General features: G+C 40.4%; 1 protein-coding gene across 1 annotated transcript in view; it reads left to right on the plus strand.

Moving 5' to 3' along the window:
- Positions 1–23,916, plus strand: part of SMURF2 (SMAD specific E3 ubiquitin protein ligase 2) — a 124,398-nt gene that overhangs the window by 394 nt on the left and 100,088 nt on the right. Inside the window, exon 2 of the mRNA XM_042783543.1 lies at positions 244–489. Within this exon, the coding sequence (XP_042639477.1) occupies positions 244–489 (246 nt within the window). The remainder of the gene's footprint in view (positions 1–243; positions 490–23,916) is intronic.

Raw genomic sequence — 23,916 nt, forward strand, 5'->3', positions numbered from 1 at the left:
AGCGGCCGAGCCCTGAGCTTGCTCCGGCGCCGCCGCCGAGCACCGCCCGCTTCAGCCGACCAACCCTGTCGGGTCTTGGGCCTCGCCGAACCGAGCGGAGGGGAAGGTGGGAGGCCGCTGCGTGGAGGCGGCGGAGGCGCGGGCAGAGGCGGCGCGGCCGGCCGCGGCTGCCGCTTTGTTGTGCGGCCCGGGCCGAGGAAGGAGAAGTGGGAGGAGGGGGAGCTCGGCGTCCCGCTCCCTCAGCGGCTCATGGCGACGACGCTCAGCACATCCGGGACCCTCCGGCCGCTGTGGCCGCGGCGCCGGCTGCTCGGGCCCCAGCCCCGGACGCTGTGGTGACTCCGCCGCGCCTCGCCGTCGCCCCCGCCCCGGACGCCTGCCGGCCGGGGCCCCGCGTCTGCAGCCGGAGCCCAGTCGCCGCCCCCGCCGCCGGGGACATGTCTAACCCCGGAGGCCGGAGGAACGGGCCCGTCAAGCTGCGTCTGACAGGTGAGGGAGGTGCTGGTGGCGGGACCCCAGTTCCGGAGACCGCGGGGTGGGCGAGCCGGCGGGGGGTGCCTGTGGCCTTGGGAAGGGCCAGGGTCGCGATCAATGGTGAGCTGGGGGTCGGAGCCGTGGGAAGGCCTAGTTCGGGGAAGGTAATTAGAAAACAACTCGCTCTGTCTGGTTTGTAAATTCCTAACAACAACAAAAAAGCCAAGGGTGACTCGAGGGGTCTTTTGTTGAGTGGCGGGGCAAACCGGTTGGAATTCCTTGCGAATTTGAGGTCGAAAAGTCTTGGCCGAGGAGCCCGGCGCTCTCCCTGGGCCACTGCCCAGGTGGGGTCGTTGAGGGGGTGAGGAGCCCCGCTGGCGGGGATTATTGAATCCAGTTGCTGACTGAGCGCAGTAAACACCCCTTAAAGATGGAGCGCTAACGGGAGGGTGTGTGTGTGTTTTCACTTGGTGGTTAACTTGCACACCCACATATCCCCGCGTTTAAAACCTTTCCTCTCTGCTGTTAGGCAGAGCAGCCGGTGCCACACACCTTAAATGAACGCCTTCGGAAGGGAAGACAACTGAGGTTGACTTTTCCGGTGTGTCTGCCTGATCCAACAACAACAACTGCCTGATCCGCCGACTCGAGCTCAGTGTTCACTGTGTTTTGGAAGTGCTTGATTGTCGGTTAGCTTGTTTGGGGTTGTTCATTGTAGGCCGCAGAATTGGTGTCTCACGTCTAACTCTAGACCTACTTTAACACACACCCCCGTTTTTTTGGGGGGGAAGGGGGCGTAAATTTCTTAAGTACGTGCTCATACAAATTTTCAAGAGAACTTTCACACCCCCTGCCCTCCTTCCCTTTTCTAAAGCTTGTCAGTGGAAAAGAATGTCCGGAGAGCTTGCTAGATAGTACAGTATTCCTGCAAAAAGTATTCTTGATTCCTGGTACTTTGAAATTAACATTGCAGGTACATTTTGCGTCCAGTGCCATTTTTGGTATTTTTACACGGACATGGTACCCTGCTTTAAAGACAAAATATTTTTGGTTTGAAAAATGTAAGTGAAATCGTAGTAGTTAACCTAGTCTCACCATTAATAAATTATTCACGTTTATGTTCGGATGTGTGGTGAGAAAGATGGTTTTTCTTACGGCGTGTGTGTGTCTATGTAGGATAAACTGTAATTATGTTTGCCTACTTTAGACTTTGAGATTTGTGTGGAGACTAATTTTGTAGTTGAATGCTTGTGTGTCACATCGCAGGCCAGTGGCTGAACTTTCGAGATAACTTACAGTGACTTTGGTATTTGGGAATTTAGCATAAATGTATATTGGCTGTGATTTAAAAAATACGTTACTTTAGCCACAGTTTTACTTTCCCTTGGGAAACTTGTGAAGAATCATTCATTAACTGAGTGGTTCTTAATGAAAAGCCGGGATTGGGGGATGCTGGTGCCCCCCTCCCTTTTCAGTTTCCTTATTTTCTTAGGAGTCAGTGGAAACCTTTATAAGGCATCTTTGTTGTTTTGGAGTTTATCTACTGCTGTTTCTCTTCTGGAATCAGTGAAATGTCTATGATCATGGAAAGAACCTGTGACTCCAGGTGTGCAAAAAGCACTGATCAGAAATAAGCCAATGGCCATTTACTTCCCTGTGGGTTATATCCATCAGAGAAAATGAGGAGAAAACAGGTTTTGATATTTTGCAGATAAAATGAATTTGGAGTTTTTACCGATTCAATAGATACTGAAGTATTTATCTGAGTTTCCCTTACTGTATAAGATAAATATTACAAATATTTATGAATAAACTGTATTAGGAGGAAAGACTACACTTTTTTTTTTTTGAGCAGTGGGAATATTGGACTAAATGTATAGAGACTTTGTATTGTAAGTTTTTTCTGAGGAATTTTAAATACTCAGTGTCTTTGATTATTCCTTTTAATTGTAAACAACAGTTTGCAAAACTCATTTTCTTAACCACTGGGAGTTTATCTTTGAATAGTTTTCTCTTAAAATTTGACAATATTAAAAATATTGTCCTCCTCTCTTTTGTTACATATGGTAGATTCTCTTCTATTTTGCTAGGAAATTTTACATACTTTCTTTCCATATTTTTAATCATTTACAAATTAGATGGTATAGATTTTAACAAATAGATCTCAAGAGCTGGATTCAATTAACAGCTTTTTAGGACATAAACATTAAAGGGTTAGATGGAAAAGATTGTTTTGACTGACTGGAGAAATGACAGGGCTGTGTTTGATGTGCATCCAGGAATTGGTCTGGAGCTTGTGCCCAACTTCTCAGTCCATCTTGAGAAGCCAAATAAAATATTTAACCTAGGCCTCATTTTGTTAAAGAAAGAAAGAAAAAAAACCTGATTCTTTGTTAAGATCTTAAGAAATGTTTGGCATACCTTTAGACTAAGTGTTTAACAGTTCATTTAGGTATGGGTTCCATAATAGAAGAAAAATCACTTTTAAAAAGTCAGATTACATAGTAAATTTTTATTTGGTTTACAATACACTTGGGCTGTGGGATGCTTTACAGTTATTCATCTTTGCTTTATTTAAGTTAGTACCATACTAGTATTTTAAATTTATAGAGTGCCTTCGATTCCAAGATACTTTATGAACTGTACTCAATTACGTATATCTTTAGAATTGCCCTTTTACTGAAAGTTGTAAACAGTTCTTTCATGGTGAGACAGATAGATACACACACATACACACAAACTGAAAGATGAAATGTTTGAGCCATGGGATCTCTGCCCACAAAGGATATTAGGTTTTTCCACATATTATTCCTAAGACCACAGTGAACTAGTGAACTATTTGGTATTTGTTGAAGGCAGGACTTTTGACCCCAAATTTGAGATTCCTCAGGCTGTTGGTAATTAAAATCTTACTTGTTCCATCAGGTTATTTCTGTTGTTCGTTATGACATATTAATACTTGGTCATTAAAATGGGCTGTGTGGTAAAGCTGTTGTTGTTGTTATGTGCCGTCGATTCAAACTTCAATTAGTCTTTCTAGAGGAAATAGTCGCTATGAGTCGGGTTTGACTCGATGGCAAACAACAACAACAACAGAGGAAATAGATTATAAAATGTAAAGTTTATATACGAGTATCTGATAAAAGATTTTCTTACATTAGTTTGGATCAGAAGTGATAATCTTTATATTTGATTATTGTTTATGAAAATCTAAAGACGAGAAAAAAAACCAAAAAGCCAAACTCACTGCTGTTGAGTCAGATCCGACTCATAGCGACTCCTCCTTGGGTTTCCAAGGTGGTATCACTACAGAAGTAGATTGCCCAACCTTCCTTCTGAGGAGTGGCTGGTGGGTTTGAACCGCCAGCCTTCTAGTTAGCAGTCAAATGCCTTAGGCACTATGCCAACAGAGCTCCTTAAAGGCGAGAAAAGAACAGTGAAATTTCTAATATTCTGAATTCTTAGGTATGGAGAAATAACAGATTACTGCTCATGAACATTTATTGCAGACCTTTTTGAAATTTCATAGTTTTTCTGTGCAGTTCCTCATATTAATTTATAAAATCTTGACAGTAATGAGGTTAACCTTGTCTGTGGCTAAAGGAATCAAACCAAAAAACCCACTACTATCGTGTTAATTTTGATTTATGGCAACCCTATAAAAAACCCAAACTCAATGCCATTGAGTTGGATCCGACTCATAGCAACCCCTCCTTGGGTTTCCAAGGCGGTATTACTACAGAAGTAGGTTGTCCGGCCTTTCTTCCAAGGAGTGGCAGGTGGGTTTGAACCGCCAGCCTTCTGGTTAGCAGTCACATGCCTTAGGCACTACACCATTAAGTGCCAGGCACTATATTAAGTTTACATCTGTTATCACTTTTATTTTTCATAGTAGCTTTGTGAAGTAAGGGAAACTGAGACTTGGAGAAGTTAAGTATATGTCTTAGAAAACCTGTTAAAAGCCTATTCAATTTGTGTGGAAGAATAAGATGAAATAAATAAATCCTATTCATTTGGAATTACTCTTGCCTCTTGGAATCCTAGGAGCTCTGGTACTGTAGTGTCTAAGGCACTTGACTGCTAACCAGAAGGCTGGCGGTTCAAACCCACCAGCCATTCCTGGGAAGGAAGGTTGGGCAACCTACTTCCGTAGTGATACTGCCTTGGAAACCAAAGGAGGGGTGGCTCCGAGTCGAGTCTGACTCAAAGGCAAAATAACAACAGCAACAACAACTTGGAATCCTTATTCATCCTTTGAGACTGAGCTCAAGGATTATTCTTATTCCTAGAACTTTTTCTGCCCTTAGTTGACCTCTCTCACTGTACAAAGCTCTTGCTCTAGTATCAGAGCTAACTCACTGAAGGGTATGTATTTTCTTTTAAGGCTCATGATGGCAGGATTCTTGATTAAGACATGAATTAAGAGATTTTTCAGCATTTTGTTGAATGAATGCTAGAGAGCTGTAATGGGCTCAGGTATAGCAAAGATTGTGGGGCTGGCACAGGACCAGGTAGTGTTTTGTTCTGCTGTATATGAGGTCGCTATGAGTCAGAGACGACTTGACGGCACCTAACAACAACAAATGTGTTCTTTATAGTTAATACACTGAGTATTGAGTGGCAAGAGATGAGATGAGGTTAGACGTATAGACAGGGTCATTTATGATCTTCTTATATTTTGCCAAGAAGTTTGCATTTACCCCCCACCCCCTCCACCCCCAGGCACTGCTGTTGTTGTTGTTATGTGCCATCGAGTCAGACCTGACTCATAGTGACCCCTCCTTGGGTTTTCAAGGCAGTATCACTACAGAAGTCGATTGCCCCATCTTCCTTCCGAGGAGTGGCTGGGGGGTTTGAACCACCAGCCTTCTGGTTAGCAGTCAAGTGCCTTAGCCACTATGCTACCAGAGCTCCCTAGGCACTAGGAACCATTGAAAGATTTTCAGCTTTGATATATTTGCTGTTTAGAAACATAAGACAATAGGGATGATAGACTGCAGTGGGAGCTGTGATGACTGATTTTAGGATGAAGTTATGCTACAAGAACTATTGTTCATATTTTTGTCATTTTAAAATTTATTTCCAAATAAATTATTTACAAATAACTGTTGTAAACATCTTGGTGCAGGTGATTTTTTTTTTTTTTTTTTAATTGTAACTGTTCAGGCCAATTTCTATAGCAATAGTGCTGTTGGATCAAGGGATGTGGATTTTTTTTTTTTTGGTCTGTTGATGCATTTTCCTCGAGATTGCCTCCTAGGAGGATTGTGCCTTTTCGGGCAGCAGAGAATAGGTGTCCCTTTTTACGGTTCAAACCCACCAGCCACTCCTCGGAAGGAAGGTTGGGCAATCCTACTTCCATAGTGATACTGCCTCGGAAACCCAAGGAGGGGTCGCTATGAGTCGGGGCCGACTCGACGGCACATAACAACAACAACAACAACAACATGATAAGCATTCACTGTTGTTCTTAAAATTTTTTGCAAATTTTATGGGTATGGTATTTAAAAATTTACCTGTGAAAGTGAATATTTTCCTGTGTGTTACTAATTATATGTCTCTTTACATAAAAAATTTTCTTTTTTCTTTTGTTGACTTATTTGGTCTTGTAGTGGTAGTTATAATAGTGTTAGATATGTCACTTGATCTGTAATAACATAAGGATCCCTCGTGGTGCTGTGGTTAAGCACTCAGCTCCTAACCAAAAGGTCATCAGTTTGAACCCACCAGCCACTCTAGGGGAAAAAGAGGTACAGCCTTGGAAATTCTGTGAGGCAGTTATGCTCTGCCAATAGGGCTACTGTGAGTCAGAATCGACTTGATGGCTGTGGGATAGTGACATACTATTTTCATTATTTAAGTTTTATAGTTTAATATTTTCATTGTGCCATAGTTTTCGTTGTTTTTATTTGCTCTTACACATGAATATTGAACATAAGTTTAAAAAGAAATTATGTATTTCTACTAGCAATGTATGAGAGTTCTGTTTGCTCCCTATCCTTGCAAACGCTTGCCATTGTTGATCTTTGGTTTTAGCCATTCTAATTGGTGTGTAAAAAAAAAACCAAAAACCTCACTGCTGTCAGTTGGATCCTACTCATAGCGACCCCTCCTTGGGTTTCTGAGACGGTATCTCTACAGAAGTAGATTGCCCAATCTTCCTTTGGAGGAGTAGCTGGTGGGTTTGACCACCAGCTTTTTGTTTAGCAGTCAAGTGCGTTAGGCACAATGCCACCAGAGGTCTCCCAATAGGTGTGTAGAGACAGTTTTTTTGTAGCTTTACTTTTCGTTTCCTTAATGACCTATGATGTTGATTATCTTTTAAGGTGCTTATTTGCCGTTCATGTATCTTTGATGAGTAACTGTTTAAATTTTTTGCCCAAAGTTTTTAGATTGGGATATTGGTTTTCTTATTGCTGACTTTTCAAAATTCTTTATTTATTTTGATTGCAAGTCCTTTATGAGATAAATGTTTCGCGAATATTTTCTTATGTTGTTGTTGTTGTTATGTGCCGTCGAGTCAGCCCTGACTCATAGCAACCCTTCCTTGGGTTTCCAAGGTGGTGTCACTACCGAAGTAAATTGCCCAACCTTCCTTCTGAGGAGTGGCTGGTGGGTTTGAACCACCAGCCTTCTGGTTAGCAGTCAAGTGCTTTAGGCACTATGCTACCAGAGCTCCTTTTTTTCTTATAGTTTATTTTTTCTTCCTGTCTTTTCAATGGTGTCTTTAGAAGAGCAGACATTTTCAATTTTGATAAAGTCCATTTTATAAATTTTTCTTGTATGATTCATGCTTTTTTTGTCCTATTGAGGAATAAGTTAATTTTATGTAATGTGAGGTAAGAGTCATTGTTTCTTTTTTTTTTTTTTGACATGTGAATATTAATTTTTCCAGCACTATTTGGTGAAAATGCTTTTGTTCCTCTATTGATTTGTCTTGGTACTTTGGTAGAAAATAAATTGACCATATACATGTAATTCTGTTTCTGGATTTTCTAGTTTATTCCCTTTATCTGTATAACTATCCTTTTATAAATGTATCCTTTATAATATCACATTGTCTTGATTAATGCAGCTTTAAAATAAATCTTTTGGTTTCAAAAAAAATTTCACTGGGATTTTGATTAAAATTACATTACATTGGTAAAAGGAAGAATTCATACAAATAATTTTAAATATATTTTTCTATTTATTTAAGTTGTTGCCCATATTTCAGGATATTTTTTCCTCCTGCTTTTTAAAAGCCTTTCATGAACATTTTGATAAGCACAGTTTAATAAGTATAATTAAGCCTTTGATTTAGTTACTTGTAATACTTTGGAGCCATTATTTCATTTATTCAGCGAATAAGTATTTATCACATTCTTGACATGGGCAGACATTGATAATTTTGTTATATAATACATGAATGGGAATATAAGAAATCATATTGGGCACAAGAGATAACCGCTGTATTTTTCTTCTCAAAATTTCTGTTATGGACTTTAGACTTTAAATGATTTCATGTTTTATGAAATAGACATAAATGTCTTTTATACCTTGGAGTATCAAAGAATCATAAAGTACTTATTTAGAGAATAAAATATAATTAGCTTCTGACACAGTGGCTGAAACAATGTGCTCAAACATAGCAACAGTTGCAGGACTGGGTGATGTTTTGTTCTGTTGTACATAAGGTGGCTATGAGGTGAAGCTGACTTGACAGCACCTGACAACAGAATTTTAAAAATACATTTTAAGATCGTATAGTAAACACTTAGATAATTAACTGTACTCTATATCCACTATATTTTTGATAAGAAATTAGAAGCATTTTGAGTAATAGTTTGGATGGTTTAGAACTTTGAAGGTAGTGATAGGGAAGCGGTTTGGATCCTAGTCTTCATGACTTGATACATTTCTCTATAGCAGATGACACTTTCAGAAATAGTCTGTAGTTTCATCTCTTTCCGGTAGATGGGGATATTTCTATGGAGTTAGATGTCTACAGTGAGTAAAAACCAAAAAAACCAAACCCACTGCCATCGATTCGATTCTGCCTCATAGCGACCCCTTTTAGGTTTCTGAGGCAGTAAATTTTTATGGAAGTAGGGACCATTCCCTGGAGAAGGATATCATGCTGGGTAAGGTGGAGGGTCGACGAAGGAAGGGAAAACTTTCGATGAGCTGGACTGACATGGTGGCTGCGACAATGGGCTCAAGTATAACAAGGATCGTGGAGCTGGCGTGGGATCCGGCGGTGTTTCATTCTGCTGTGCATGGGGTCACTATGAGTCGGAAACGACTCGACGGCACTTAACTACAACAAGGCTGCCCAGTCTTGCTTCCGTGGAGTGGCTGGTGGGTTTGAACCAACAACCTTCTGGTTAGCAGTCATATGCCTTAGTCACTGTGCTGCCAGAACTCCTTAGAGTGAGTAAAGGCCTGGCAACATGAAACCCGAAGTCTAAATAAATATACTTGGAATTAGAAACTGAAAAGTGACTAACTTCTAGTGAAAATTCCATACTTTAGTATAAGCTTTTTATATGACCTCTTTATAGCCAATGTGTTACAGGAACAAATGCAAAAATCTTTTTTACATTTATTAGCATTGCAGACATTAGTAATTCTACTTTTAGTTTTGTATGATCTTATGCTATTATGCTTAGTATGTAATTTCTTCCCTAAAGAAGAAAACTGATTGATCAATTGATTGGATGGATTATTTATTTACACTTACATGAATTTAATACTGTTAAGTTTGATAGAGCAGTTTTTGAGGTTGGACTTTGGGGATTCTGTAAAGGAAGAAGGATGGGAAATTTTTTTTAATATAAGAAAAATAAAATGGCATTTGACACATTCGTCATACCATGCCTATCATAGGATTTGATAGAAAGTACATTCTCAATAAATACTTGTGCTAAGAATGATTAATGAAATTGTGAAACTCTTACATGGTCTTAAGGAACTCATTTTAAACAATGGGATCAACTTGATAATAGTTATTATGTCTTAGCAAAATAATAATCCGTCTGTTCACTGATGTTCGCTGGGAGAGAAATCTGTTTCTGGAGTGTCACTTAAGAAAATTCACATACACAGGTCCTCTGTCAATGTTAGGAAGATAATTTAAAATTTGTGTTCAGAGCTCTACAGTTGTTTTTTTTTTTTTTTTTTCTTTTTAAAAAATACTGTAAAAGGCATGTGAATTAAACATTTACCTCAAGTAGGCACACGCCCTGGAGAGAAAAATCATGGGAGAAGTAAGGGCTGCTTATGCACAGGGAGACAGCTCAGGGGGCAGGAGAGTATGGAGGGATGGACACTGGGAAGAGGTAACTATGGGGAGGAAGAGGGAAGGGAGCTCTTGCATTGTGGTAAATTTTGGTCAGTGACATGAGACAATGTATATGTGAACTGCTGTATGAAAAGTGAATTTCCTCTGTAAATCTTCACCCCCCCCAAAAAAAAACTATAAAAATATAACAAAACATTTGCCAATTCAACAGTTTTTACCTGTACAATTTAGTGACATTGATTATGTTCATTATGTTGTGCTACTATTACTACCATTCTTTTCTACGTCATTTACCATCATTCATAGAAACTCAGTGCTCCCTAAGCAATACTCCATTCTTGACTCTTGGTAACTACTAATAAGCTTTAGATTCTTTACATTTGCCTATTTCACGTAAGTGTGATCATACAATATCTGTCCTTTGTGACTGACTTATTTCACTCAGCGTATGGTTTCAATGTTCATCCATATTGTTGCATGTATCAGGACTCTTTCTCTTAATGGCTAAGTAATATTCCATTGTATTTATGTACAGGTAGACCCCCAACATACAACAGGGCTCAGTTCTGACCTAAGTGAATACCTCTTTTTTTTTTTTTTTAAGTTTTCATTATTATTGCCTTTTATTATCAGTATCTTTAGCAATCTGATCTTTATTTGTCTTTGGGGGATGGAAACATTATATATAAATGTACAGATATATTTTCGTACACACACATGAAATACATAAATCATAAAACTTTACTCCCATAGTGAAGAAAAGCTAGACAATGTTAGTATTTGTTCAGTTGTGATAACTTCACTTGTGGAAGGTTCTGAATCATCTGTGTTATCCCTAGGAGTAGGGATAGCATTTCTAGTTAGAAAATAAGTGAGAGTTGTTTGTATGGTCCTTTTCTTTTTTTCTTCATATATTTGACTGTAACATCACATTACTTCCTGAATCTGCCTACCAACTTTAAGCAGGTGATCAGCATTTGGATCCATGTTTTCAAGCAACTGAAGCCCCTGATTTAGTTTAGAAAAAACTTCAGTTAATGCTTTCATTGTAAAATTTTCTTATAGCCCTTTCCTCCCTTCCTTCCCTGCTTCCTTCACTTTTCTGATAGCCCCTTTCTTCCTCCCTTCCTCCCTTCCTCCCTTCCTCCCTTCCTCCCTTCCTCCCTTCCTCCCTTCCTCCCTCTGCATTTCTTTCCTCTTCAAAATCCATTAAGTCCTGGTCTGTCAGTTCCCCTTGTTCTGATCTGTGAGCTGTTCAACAGATGGTCATCCGTGTGGATTATAGTAACTTGAATATATTGTAAGTTGGGGACTACAATGTATTTATACATTCATCTATTGATAAGACATTTAGGTTGTTTCCACTTAGTGCTACAGTTTTAAAGTGCTTTCTCATTTAATTACTATTCAGATCCCATTTTTATAGGTATTCTAAACTAGTGAAAGTGGAAATTTCAGTGAAAGTGGAAATTCTGATACAATTTAAAAAAAAATCCTACAAGGAGAATAGTAACAGATTTTTGAGGTGAACATTCTGTGCAGCTATTCTGGTTCTTTAGAAATGAAGATGGATATGCCAAAAGTTCTTTGTAATAAAATTTGAGTCATTATATCTCTTAGTTTTCTATTTCCTAGTTGTTTTGATTTTTTTCTTTTTTATTTTAGGTTAGGTAGTAAATCATCCTTTTTTTTAATTATTTTAAAATGGGGTTGGTGATGATGTTTCAAGTTTCTTCTGATATCCAGGTTAGTTAACTCTTAGTCTGTTTTCTCTAGCCAGAAAAAGGACTTGGAATGGTGATGAAATATTTTTATATTTATATATTCATTTAGTGATATTTATTGAGAGTCTTATATATACTTAAATCTGTATTAAACCTGTTACTGTAGGCTCTGGATTTCAAGAATAGTTCAAGACCCTGACCTTGCTTTCAGGGAACTTACAGTGTAAATAAACAAAGTGACACTATTTGATGGATTAAATAAGCTAGCAGTCAATGATAAGAGTCAGTGGTACACACAATGAGTGCTGAAGTAATTCGGTGAAAAGAAAGAATGAAAGCTCAGGGAATTTTTATTTTTTTTTAATTGTGATTTGGGTGAAAGTTCACAGAGCAAATTCACTTTCCATACAGCAGTTCACATACACTTTGTCTTATGACATTGACTGTGATTTACCACAATGCAACAGCTCCCCTCCCACTTCCTCCCCATAGTTATCTCGTCCCTGTGTCCTTCCCTCCATGCACTCCTGCCCCCTGAGATGTCCCTGTGCATACACAGCCCTTCTATTCTCCTATGATTGTTCTCTCCAAGGAGTGTATCTACCTAGTGTAAATGTTCACCTCATATGCCTGTCTTTTGTTTGGTTGGAAGCCATAGGTGTGGGTTTAGTTCCACACCTGAAGGGCAGCTAGGGGCCATAGTCTCAGTGTTTCCGTCAGGGTCTATCAGACCAACAAACCTGGTCCCTTTTTTTCTTTTTTTCCCAAATGATTTTGAGTTTTGTTCCACATTGTTCTCCCACTCTATCCAGGATTTTCTACATAGATAGATCCCCTTCCAAGTGGTTGACAGTGGTAGCCAGGCACCATGTAGTTCTTCTGGTCTCATAGTCGTATAGGCTGAGGAACGCATGGTATACCAGTCACTTGGACTAACAGTTTCCATGAATCTTTGGTTTTCTTCATTCTTCTTTGCTCTGGAGGACGAGAGCCCCATTGTTGCATCTAGATAACTGCTTGAAAGCTTTTAAAGTCCCAGTCGCTACTCGCCAAAGTAGGAGGTGGAACGATGTTTTGTGTAGTATGTTATACCAGTTGAGCTTGATGTCCCCTGAGACTATGGTTCTGTGAAAGCTCAGGGATATTTTAAGGGGACTGAGTTTCCAGATTCTAAAATTGATCAGCTTTTTGAACTTCCTATCTTCTACTTTACAAAAGAAGGGTTGCTGTCGTTATGTGCCGTCGAGTCGGACTCGACTCATAGCGACCCCTCCTTGGGTTTCTGAGGCTGCATCACTACGGAAGTAGATTGCCCAACCTTCCGAGAAGTGGCTGGTGGGTTTGAACGAAACTGCTTATGGTTAGCAGTCAAGTGCCTTAGGTTCTACCCAGAGCTCCCACAAAAGAAGGGTATACCTCTTAATCAGCACAAATCGTACAATGACTTGTATAGAGAGAAACTCTGCAGGGTACCAAAGAGACCAGTCAACATACTGGTGAAGGTGTTGAGAAAGGCAGTGGGTAACATCTTTTCTTAAATCAAGTGTTTTCCAGTCCTTTATTTTCAACAAAATTGAAGGACCTAATCAAATTATTGTCTAATCATTAAAATAATATTTATGAAAAAATTTGAGAGATCAAATAAATACCATTATTTCCAGAAAACTAAAACCAAAAATCATGATTATTTTAACATATCTCAATTCAATACTTCTATAACCTTTCATTCCTATCTTATTTATGTGTGAATGTTTCCTTAGTGTATATGTTTCTAAAAATGAAAAATAGGAATAGAATTTATGCTGAATGTGGAATCATTCCAGCAATAAGTAATTTTCCCTCATAGATACATAAATTAATTGAAAATAAGAAAACCCTATCCGTCTCATTAAGAGATGCATTTCTATTCTTCCTTGTCCCCCCCCCCCGCCCCTCCTTCCTTTCTTCTGTGTCCTCTCTTACTCTCCCCTCCTCTTCTTCTTCATAATTGGTTTGTTCTAATCAGGATCTTAAAGGTCAACACATTGTATTGGGTCTCTTAAGTCTCTTTTAGGAGCTCTGGTAACATAGTGCCTAAGGCACTTGACTGCTAACCAGGCAGTTCAAACCCAACAGCCACTCCTTGGAAGAAAGGTTTGGCAATCTACTTCCGTAGTGATACTGCCTCAGCAATGGCAACCCAACGAGGGGTCGCTATGAGTCGGGTCAGACTCGATGGCACATAACAACAACAACATATGTTAGGGTTAGGAGATCTGGTAGCATAGTGCCTAAGGCACTTGACTGCTAACCAGAAGGCTGACGATTCAGACCTACCAGCCACTCCTGGGAACGAAGGTGGGGCAATCTTCTTCCATAGTGATACTGCCTTGGAAACCCAAGCAGGGGTCACTATGAGTCGGTGGCACATAACAACAACAATGGTGGCATAGTGCCTAGGGCATTTGACTGCTAACCAGGAGGCTGGCGGTTCAAACCCACCAGCCGCTTCTCAGAAGGAAGACTGGGCAATCTACTTTTGTAGAGATATTGCCTCAGAAACCGAAGGAGGGGTTGCTGTGAGTCGGATCTGACTGGAGGGCAGTGAGTTTGGTTTAGTTTAAACCCACTGTCACCAAGTTGATCAAATTGATTTCTACTCATTGGGTTTCCAAGGTTGTAAATCTTTACTGAAGTAGATAGGTACATTAACATAGATAAGTCAGAGGAAGAATGGAAGAATTTCAGAACGTATACATGTTTTCCCTGCTATCTGAAAGTGGAGTGTTCCTGTGAAACTTTTTGTAAGTTGCAATAATATAAAACAAAGGCATGATTACTGTTAGTTTATATGGGAAACATTTTTGAGCATTCTCAGACCCAAAAAATCAAATCATACCAAATAACACATAGAACCTAAAATGACAGTAACATATAGTGTTCACTGACATAGTTCACAACTGTCATGGCTTGATGCTGAGATGCTGAGTGTAGTTCCAGGGAAGGAGCTTGGTGATACTGCTCTTGTTGCTTGGAGTGCGTGCTGCCTCTTAATGGCTTGTTGCAAAACAAACTCTGAATGCTGTTTTCACTTTTTGCCATTTTTCGTAAAAGCAGATATCCTCTTCGGATTTTTTTTTGTTCAGTTAGTGAAAACAGGATACTAATGTAAGTTTTTTTGTAAAAGTGAAGTGGTGTAATACAAACTTTTGGAAAGCAGGAAATACCTGTATAACCAATTCTATGAAATACCTTCAGTACTTAAACACTTAATGATTTGGCTTATGTTCCATCATACTGCCAATGTTCTACCACTCTGACCTCCTCACTTTTTCTAAACTTCACATTCTCCATGTTTTTTTTTTTTTTGCTTTATTTTGTTTTTAACTCCCAAGTTTTTCTCAGTGCTGTTTCCTTAGACTCTGTTACCCTCCTTCCCCATCTAGTCATCCTGCAATCTACTCAGCTTTTAAGATGTAGCTAAAACAATATCTTTCTCTGAGAAATCTTCCCAGACTTTGCCTAGGCTGTCTCCTGTCAGGGTCCTAGTAGAAAGCAGGTAACCTACTCAAGAAATGAAAGAACGTGTCATGAAGGGATTGTTTGTTACGATATAGGCAGGCTCAAGGAGCTCTGGTAGGGTAGTGCCTAAGGCAGTTGACTGCTAACCAGAAGGCTGGTGGTTCAAACCCACCAGCTACTCCTCAGGAAGGTGGGCAGTCTACTTCTGTAGTGATATTGCCTCAGAAACCCAAGGAGGGGTCGCTATGAGTTGCGTCCTACTTGACAGCACATAACAACAACAGGCAGGCTCAGGAGAATCCAGCAAGAAATAGTGCAGCATCTAGGGGCTACCAATGATAGGAAGTTGTACCATCTTTGGGCTAGCAAGAAGAAAGGGGGAGATTAATTATGGGAACCTGAAGACATCTAGTTATAGGAGAATGTTGCGCAACAGGGGCTCTGGACATTGGGAGAGAGGAACTCTTGCAGGGCACAGAGGATGCTAGGGGAATAAATGCCTTGACCGCTTACCCTTTGAAGAAGCCCTGGTGGCACAGTTGTTAGCTGCTTGGCTACTAACCAAAAGTGGTTCAAACTCACCAGTGCTCTGTGGGAGAAAGATGTGGCAGTCTGCTTCATTAAAGATTTACAGCTTTGAAAACGGTTTGGGGCAGTTCTATGTGTCCTATAGGGTCATTATGAGGCATAGTGGATGACAAAGGATTCGTAGCCTTTGCTCTCTTACTGTTGGCTCTCATTTACTGAACCCAGTTGGAAGCCAGAGAGCAAGGAAGCCCAGTTTTTGTAGCACATAAAGATCAGCCTTCCTGAGGCACAAGGTCAGGGTGGTGGGTGGAGAATGGATCTGGAGGAGCAAATAGAGAATATGTAGCACATCCCTGTTTATACTCCTATAGCACTTTGGCATATTTCTCAGTATCATTTGTCATATTGACTTAAAATTTATCGGTTGTCTTGATGTCTTTCCTATGTTGTTGTTGTTGCTATGTGCCGTCGAGTCGGAATTCTTTTGTCTCAGGGAAGTAGATCTTATTCATATCTACACACTCATAGTGTTCCACAGATATTTGTTGATTAAATGAAAGTAAGTTTAAAAAGGAGATTGATGAGATATATAATTTAAAAGGCCTGTCCAACTTAGTGAGTGGTAGTACTTGGTGATTTTTAGTTGAAAAAAGAGTAAATTTAATACTTTTCTTTATTTGGCAGTTTTTATAGAAAATGGCTTGCTCATTTTGGTTCAGGAGAGGCCAGGGGTTAATATAGACCATAATAGATAATTGCTGTATTTGGAAGGGTTAGAATGGAAGGCCCTGAGTTGGCTACTACTGTCCTGGTAAGATGATAGGGGAGTAATGCCTTCAAAATTACGAGGAAACATGACTTCTAACCTAGAACCCCAACTATCTACTCAGTCAAGAGTGAAGTCAGAATAAAAGCATTTTGGAACTTGCTAGATTTTTAAAAGTTATTTTCACTCATCCCTTCTAAGGAAGCTACTGAAGGATATACCCACCAAAATGAGGGAGCATATCACAGGAGAGGGGCAAAGGGAAGCTCTGGGATGAGGAAACATCAAGAGCAACCAGTCCTGGGTAGGAGACTCTGAAGTTCTATGCAAGGTCTTGTCCATTTTTTCTTGGGAGAGGGTCTGTGTTTGGATTCTACAAATGACCACAACCCAAACTTGTGACAATGCATTGCCAGCCATGGTTATCATTATTTTAGTGTTTTTAAGATTTTGAATTTAATTGTCTTTTATTAGTGAAATTGAGCATGGTTACTACTGGAACTTACTCTTTTTCTCTGCTCTGTCAGTTACCTGATGGCTTTTTTTTGCTAAAATCCTTGCTGATGGAAATACGTTTTAGAGGTGACTGAGATCCAAGCAAATAACCTTAACCTGGAATATGTGTACACCTGTATGGAGCCTGTGGATTATTTTTTAGGGTACTATGAATCCCCTGGATTGTATGTAAAATCATGTGTGTGGACACTTTTTCCCCCTGCACTAGGGTCTAATTTCATACATATTAAGAAGCTCAGATGGGTTAGGTGACTGACTCAACACTGGTCTCCTGATTCCTGTTCTGGTGTGCTTTCCCCTGTTAACATTATTCTGCCTTTAGGGTCGTGAATGAGTGTAGTTTTGGCTACAGGTTTTAAATTTCTTGAACAGTATATGTGATGATTAAGATAACTCTAAGAACTGTTAGGAATTTCTCTTGAGTGGCATACTATGTTAAAAGATCTAAATTGGGGTTGATCTAAAACAGACATTTCAAGTACTTCATAGCATTATGAAGAATAAGATTTTTATCCTTTCTCCCTGTGTGTGAGGAAAAAAATATGTGAAAAAGAGAAATAAGCCTAGAAAAATTCTTATTCTTTTTTTTTTTTTTAAACTGTGATTTAGGTGAATATTTACAGAGTAAATTCACTTTTCATACAGCAGTTCACATATACTTTGTCTCATGTCATTGACCAAAATTTACAATGCAACAGCTCCCCTCCCACTTCCTCCCGATAATTACCTCTTTCCTGTATCCATCCCTCCATGCCCTCTTGCCCCCTGAGTTGTTTTCTGGTGCATAAGCAGCCCTTCTTTCTCCCATGATTGTTCTCTCCAAGAAGTATATCTACCTCAGGTAAATATTCAACTCATATGCCTGTCTTTTGCTTGGCTGGAAGCCACAGGTGTGGATTCAATTCCAGACCTGAAGGGCAGCTAGGGGCCATAGTCTCAGTGGTTCTACCAGGCTCTATCGGACCAGCAAATCTGGTCCCCTCCCCATCCCCTTTTTTTTTTCTCCAAATGATTTTGAGTTTTGTTCCATATTGCTCTCCGTCTCTATCCAGGATCTCCTACATAGATCCCCTTCCAAGTGGTTGACATTGGTAGCCGGGCACCATCTAGTTCTTCTGGTCTCATAGTTGTATAGGCTGCAGATTGGATGGTGTACCAGTCACTAGGACTGATTGTATCCGTGAATTTTTGGTTTTCTTCATTCTTCTTTGCTCTGGACAAGGAGAGACCCATTGTTGCATCTAGATGGCAGTTTGCAAGCTTTTAAGATCCCAGTCGCTACTCACCAAAGTAGGAGGTGAAACAATGTTTTGTGTAGTATGTTATGCCAATTGAGCTTGATGTCCCCTGCGACCATGGTCCCGAGCCCACAGGTTCAACTACTTGGTCTCTCTGGGTAGCTTGCTGTGACCCAGCAGTGACTACCACCTTACCTCTTGTCAGCTCTACTATACACCTGGGAATTCAGATCATACGCATAAACTTATAGGACCGTTGTCTGCCAACCCTATACGTGTTCTTGGGTACATTCCCTGCTTCATAGATAATACCTACTGGTTCAGCCTGTCCACCCATCTATCCACCCGTATACCCATGTTTGCCTTCACTCACAACACAGTACTGTATGTGCAAAAGTTTTCATCTTTGTTGTCTGTACCTCTGTGTACCTCTCTGTGTCTTCCTCTTCCTCAATGCCACTATGTTGATCACTCACATTTGGTACGTTGCCCTTCTCTTCACCCAAATTAATACTTATCTCCACCTATCTAACAGTGTTCCTTCCCTTCCCCTCCCACCCCTGGTAATGAACAAAGAAAAATTCCTTCCATAGATAAACCTTTCCTTGACTTTTACAGTAACGGACCAATATAATATTTGTCCTTCCGTGATTGACTTTTTCACTCAGCATAATGTCCTCCAAGTTCATCCATGTTATATGGTGTTTTGCAGAGTCTGCGTTATTCTTTAGGGTTGCATAGTATTCCATTGTGTTTATGTACCATAGTTTGGTTATCCATTACTCAGTTGATGGACATCTAGGTTGTTTCCATGTTTTGGCTATTGTAAATAGTGCTGCGATGAACATGGGTATGCATGTGTCTGTTCTTGTTATGGGTCTCACTTTAGGATATATACCTAGTAATGGAATGGCTGGGTCAGATGGTATTTTGCGGTATAAATTACATGGTATGGCTTTTCTAGCCATAATAAGTCTTTGTAAACTCTATGGTAGAATTTGCTGTGAGTAACTGAGGAGCTCCTGATTGTAAAAGTTAATCATCTGGAGTATTTCTTTTGAGCGTGGCACAAAGCAGTGTTCAGGAAGTTCACTCTTTCTCAGATGCTTAGAATTCTGATGTTATGATTGGTTAGTTTGGCCGCTCTGACAGGCACAAAAGGAGGCTTCCTAGAGGCAGAAGTCTGACTGCTGGCTGTGGAAGACGTGCTGCTGAGAGAGACATGTTCCTGAGAGACACGCTGCTGAGAAAGAGATGCCAAGAGACACACACTGTTGGGAGAGAGACTGAGAGAGACTGTTGGCTGAGAGAGACTGAGCGTTGTTCCTGAACTTGAATTGTAGCCTGGTGCTTCCCTGTTAAAGCCCATAATCTGTGAGTTCTGTGTGGCCACTGCTGTGAATTAGCAAACCCAGCAGAGAAAGGTGGTGGGTGCCGCGGGAGGAATGGTTGGTGAAAGGGCTGGAGGGAGGTAGCAGGTCTGGCCTTGGTAGGCCTTGAGCTACTGATGGTGATTCTGTCTTCCTCTTGTGGGGTTAGAGGAGGTCTAGAAGCGGCCTCTTTGCCTCTTTAGCAGATGCCCTTTATTATGTTGAGGAATGTCCTTTCTATTCCAATTTGCTAAGAGTTTTGATCAAGAATGGGTGTTGGATTTTATCAAATGCCTTTTCTGCATCAATGATATGATCGTGTGGTTCTTCTCCTTTTATTTATATGGTGGATGACGGTGGTTGTTTTTCTAATGTTGAATCATCCTTGCATACCTGATACGAACCCTGCTTGGTCATAATGAATGATTTTCTTGAGATGTTGTTGGAGTCTATTGGCTAGGATTTTGTTGAAGATTTTTGCATCTATATTCATGGAAGATATTGGTCTGTAGTTTTCCTTTTGAGTGATGTCTTTGCCTGGTACACATGACACATAACAACAACAGCAACAACAACAACAACTCTTTTTCTGTTGATCTTCCTATTGTTGATTTCTAATTTCATAGCATTATGATCTGAGAAGATGCTTTGCAGTATTTCAGTATTTTTAAATTTATTAAGGCTTGCTTTGTTGCCTAACATATTTGCCCTTTCCATTTTTAAATTTTATTTGTTTCTTTCTTCATCCTGGGTTATCCTTTCTCTAGATTATCTCCACTGTTAAAAATCTTATAGTCACTCAAAGTTCTGCTAAAATTTTACTTTCTTTATACAGCTTCTTCAAATAATTTAGAAACTAGTTTACAATCTCAGAACTCTTTGCTTGTACTTAAAGGCACTTGTTATATAATCCTTTTTGTTATATTTGTTTGCCTTAACTGCCTTGCTAGATTATTTTAGTTTTGATATTTATTTTCCACACATAGTGCCTTGACACCTGAGTGTGCTTGATAAATATTCTGTTAATTGAGCTTGTCTATTTTAGACTACCTTTTGTGCTGACTACAAATGTTTGGTGTTCAGTTTAGCACCCAGTAACATTACAGGCAGTCCCTGGATTACAAATCAGTTCTGTTCTTAAGTCAAATTTATAGGCAAATCAGAAGAGTTAGATAAGGTTCATATCTAATATCTGTTAATCTAATGTTTGTCTTAGTATATATTGTACCTTTCTATGCATAAAAAATATTAAAATATTAAAGAAACACTGCAGATACACTAAAGCATCTTTAACATAATGATAATTAAACAGGCAAAGTAGTGCCCATTTGTTATTATGAACTATTGAATGTACCTTGAATTTTTAATATAGGCTTTCTGGGGTTGGTTCCTATTTCAGGTTGTGCATAGGTTGGACACTCGTAACCCGGGCACTGCTTGTAATTTTTGTAGTAGTTTTGTTTCTTAAGACTTCCTAACTAGACTCAACTTGTCAAGGGTAGGAATTTTATGTCCAATCCATATGTCTAGATTTCTACCACAATGTATACATAATGTTTTTAGTTTCTTAAAATAATGCTGAGATGTTTCCGTCTAGCATGAGATATTTGAGAACTGATTGTTAGACTTTCAGTTTTTCTTACACTATGAAGAAAAAAATTTAAAACTTGTTTCTCAGAATCCTAAAAACATGTTTGTGTGAAAAGGAAATAAGCACAAATATGGAATTTCTTTAGCTTTAAACTGAAAAATCCCAAACCCAGTGCCATCAAGTCAATTCCAACTCTTAGTGACCTCTTAGGACAGAGTATAATTGCCCCATAGGGTTTCCAAGGCTGTAAGTCTTTACGAAAGTAGACTACCTCGTCTTTTTCCCATGGAGCGACTTGTGGGTTCCAACTGCTGACCTTGTGGTTAGCAGCTGAATGCTTTAACCACTACGCCACTAGAGCTTCTGATCTTTTGTTGCACTGTGCCTTTATTTTGTCCTTGTCATTTCTCTTTTAGCTTTGTTTATGGTATCTTTCACCATACAAAAATTTGTCAGTGATCTTGGATAAAGATCAAATGTGGCATCATAGAATTAATATCATTTGTTAATTATTATGTGCTTGTAAAAAGGCTGTGAAGGCAACATTTGACTTCCTCTAGCTCTGGTAGCATAGTGGCTAAGGCACTTGACTGCTAACCAGAAGGCTGGCGGTTCAAACCCACCAGCCACTCCTCGGAAGGAAGGTTGGGCAATCCTACTTCCGTAGTGATACTGCCTCGGAAACCCAAGGAGGGGTCGCTATGAGTCAGGGCTGACTCGACGGCACATAACAAGAACAACAACAACAACTTCAGGAGGAAGGGAGAAAGATCAAGATCAACAGCCCAAGGCTGGTTCCTCTTAGGTGGAGGTCAGACATGCCTCTACTCTCCAACCTTTTACCCATTCTGATACCACCTGTCCCTCCTACGGCATTCTCTGCTTCTCTGCTGGGTTTGGTAATTCATTGCAATGGCCGCAAAAATCTCATAGACAATACTTGTGATTATCGGGTTTCTTAGGGAAGTACAGTACAGGATCAGGAATGCTCAGGATACAGTTCTTCAGTTAGAACAGCCTCCCCTCAGCCATGCCTACAGGCATGCCTCCCCTTGGCTCTCAGCCTCTAGGGCCCCATGGCATCTGCCCTGCTTGGGCAAGTGTTACAAAGCTTTTTTAGCTCTACCTCTGCCAGAGGCACCCCACTATTCTAGCAAGTCTCCTGCCTGAACGCCCTCCACTTTCTTACTCTGTAGGCCAAGAAGCCCAGTGCTCTGTCTTTTGCCAGTCTCTCAGTTCTGCTACCTCTGGTGCTGTTTCTTTGCTGTAGCTTTTCATCATCTCTCTCATCATTTCTCACTGTCTCAGCAAAGAGTTACAGCTCTTGGTTCCCTGGGTTGAAGAGGTCCAGCATGGGGACCTCTGGTCCAAAGGATATGCTCTACTCCTGGATTTTCACTCTTAATGATAGTGAGAACCCCCCTTTCTGCCTTTGGAGTGGCTCATTTTAAGTCTAACGAGATGGTAAAACTGACCAATCCCCACATTAGAGTTCTGTACACCTGATTTTCATGATCTCACCCCAACAAGGGTGCCATGTACCTTATTTAATTATTAGCAAGCTATCCAATCCCCTTGGTGGGCCATAAGCACCTCACATTTGCATAGTCCCACACAGTCATCTCCTCTGTATTAGACAAGGTTTCTGGACTATTCATAACGTTGCGCAGTAATATATCAGACAGTGTTTCTCTGCTACTCATAAAGTTTTCCCTGGCCAGTTCTTTGAGAAGTAGATGGCCTCTTCCTTCTTCCTAGTCTGTCTCAGTCTGCAAGCCGTGCTGAATACTTGTATACCATGTGCACCCCGCTGGGTTTGAAAAATTAATGGCACAGCCTCAAGACTCACAGCATCACATCACCACATCACCACAGTAGGACAAACCAACAGAAGTTTGTCTCCCTTGGCTGTTGGAAACCTCTCTTTACCTGGATCTCTGTGGCGGACTCCTTGCTCTGTCCCAGTCCCCCTAGCCTTTATACTCTCCTTTCTCCTGTTTTCTGGCCTTGCTGCTTGTGGGGCATGGCCTGGGTTCCCTCTCCTCACCTGGATCCCTTTGGCTGACTCCTTGCTCTGTTCCAGTCCCCTAGCCTTCATACACTCCTTTCTCCCACTTTCCCACCTTGCTGCTTGTGGGGGGTTGCCTGGGTTCCCTCTCCTCACCTGGATCCCTTTGGCTGACTCCTTGCTCTGTTCTAGTCCCCTAGCCTTTATACACTCCTTTCTCCCACTTTCCTGCCTTGCTGCTTGTGGGGTGTCGCCTGGGTTCCCTCTCCTCACCTGGATCCCTATGGCTGACTCCTCAGAGGAGGAGGAGGAGTCACTTAGGTTAGAAGCCTCTCAAAATAGGACTGGGAAAGAGCTGCATCATCAGAGCAAAACCAGCCTTACTCATATGGATAAGGTAAAGCTTTCGAGACCTCCATTTGCTGACGTGGCACCACTCAAATTGAGGAGAAACAGCTGCAAACATCCATTAATAATCAGAACATGGAATGTATGAAATATGAATCTAGGAATATTGGAAGTTGTTAAAAATGAAATGGAATGCATAAAGATTGATATCCTAGGCATTAGTGAGCTGAAATCGACTGGTTTTGGCCATTTTGAATCAGACAACCGTATGGTCTACTATGCCGGTAATGACAGTTTGAAGAGGAATGGCATGGCATTCATTATCACAAAGGATGTTTCAAGATCTGTCCTGAAGTACTGTCAGTGATAGGCTAATATCTGTACGCCTACAAGGAAGACCCGTTAATATGACTATTATTCAAATTTATGCACCAGCCACCAAAGCTAAAGATGAGGAAATGGAAGATTTTTATCAGCTTCTACAGTCTGAAATTGACCAAACATGCAGTGGGGATGTGTTAATTATCACTGGTGACTGGAATGCAAAAGTTGGAAACAAAGAAGAATCA

This window comes from Orycteropus afer, unplaced genomic scaffold (genome assembly GCF_000298275.1).
Source record: "Orycteropus afer afer isolate SDZICR_OR568_19922 unplaced genomic scaffold, OryAfe1.0 scaffold00018, whole genome shotgun sequence".
Taxonomy (NCBI): Eukaryota; Metazoa; Chordata; class Mammalia; order Tubulidentata; family Orycteropodidae; genus Orycteropus; species Orycteropus afer.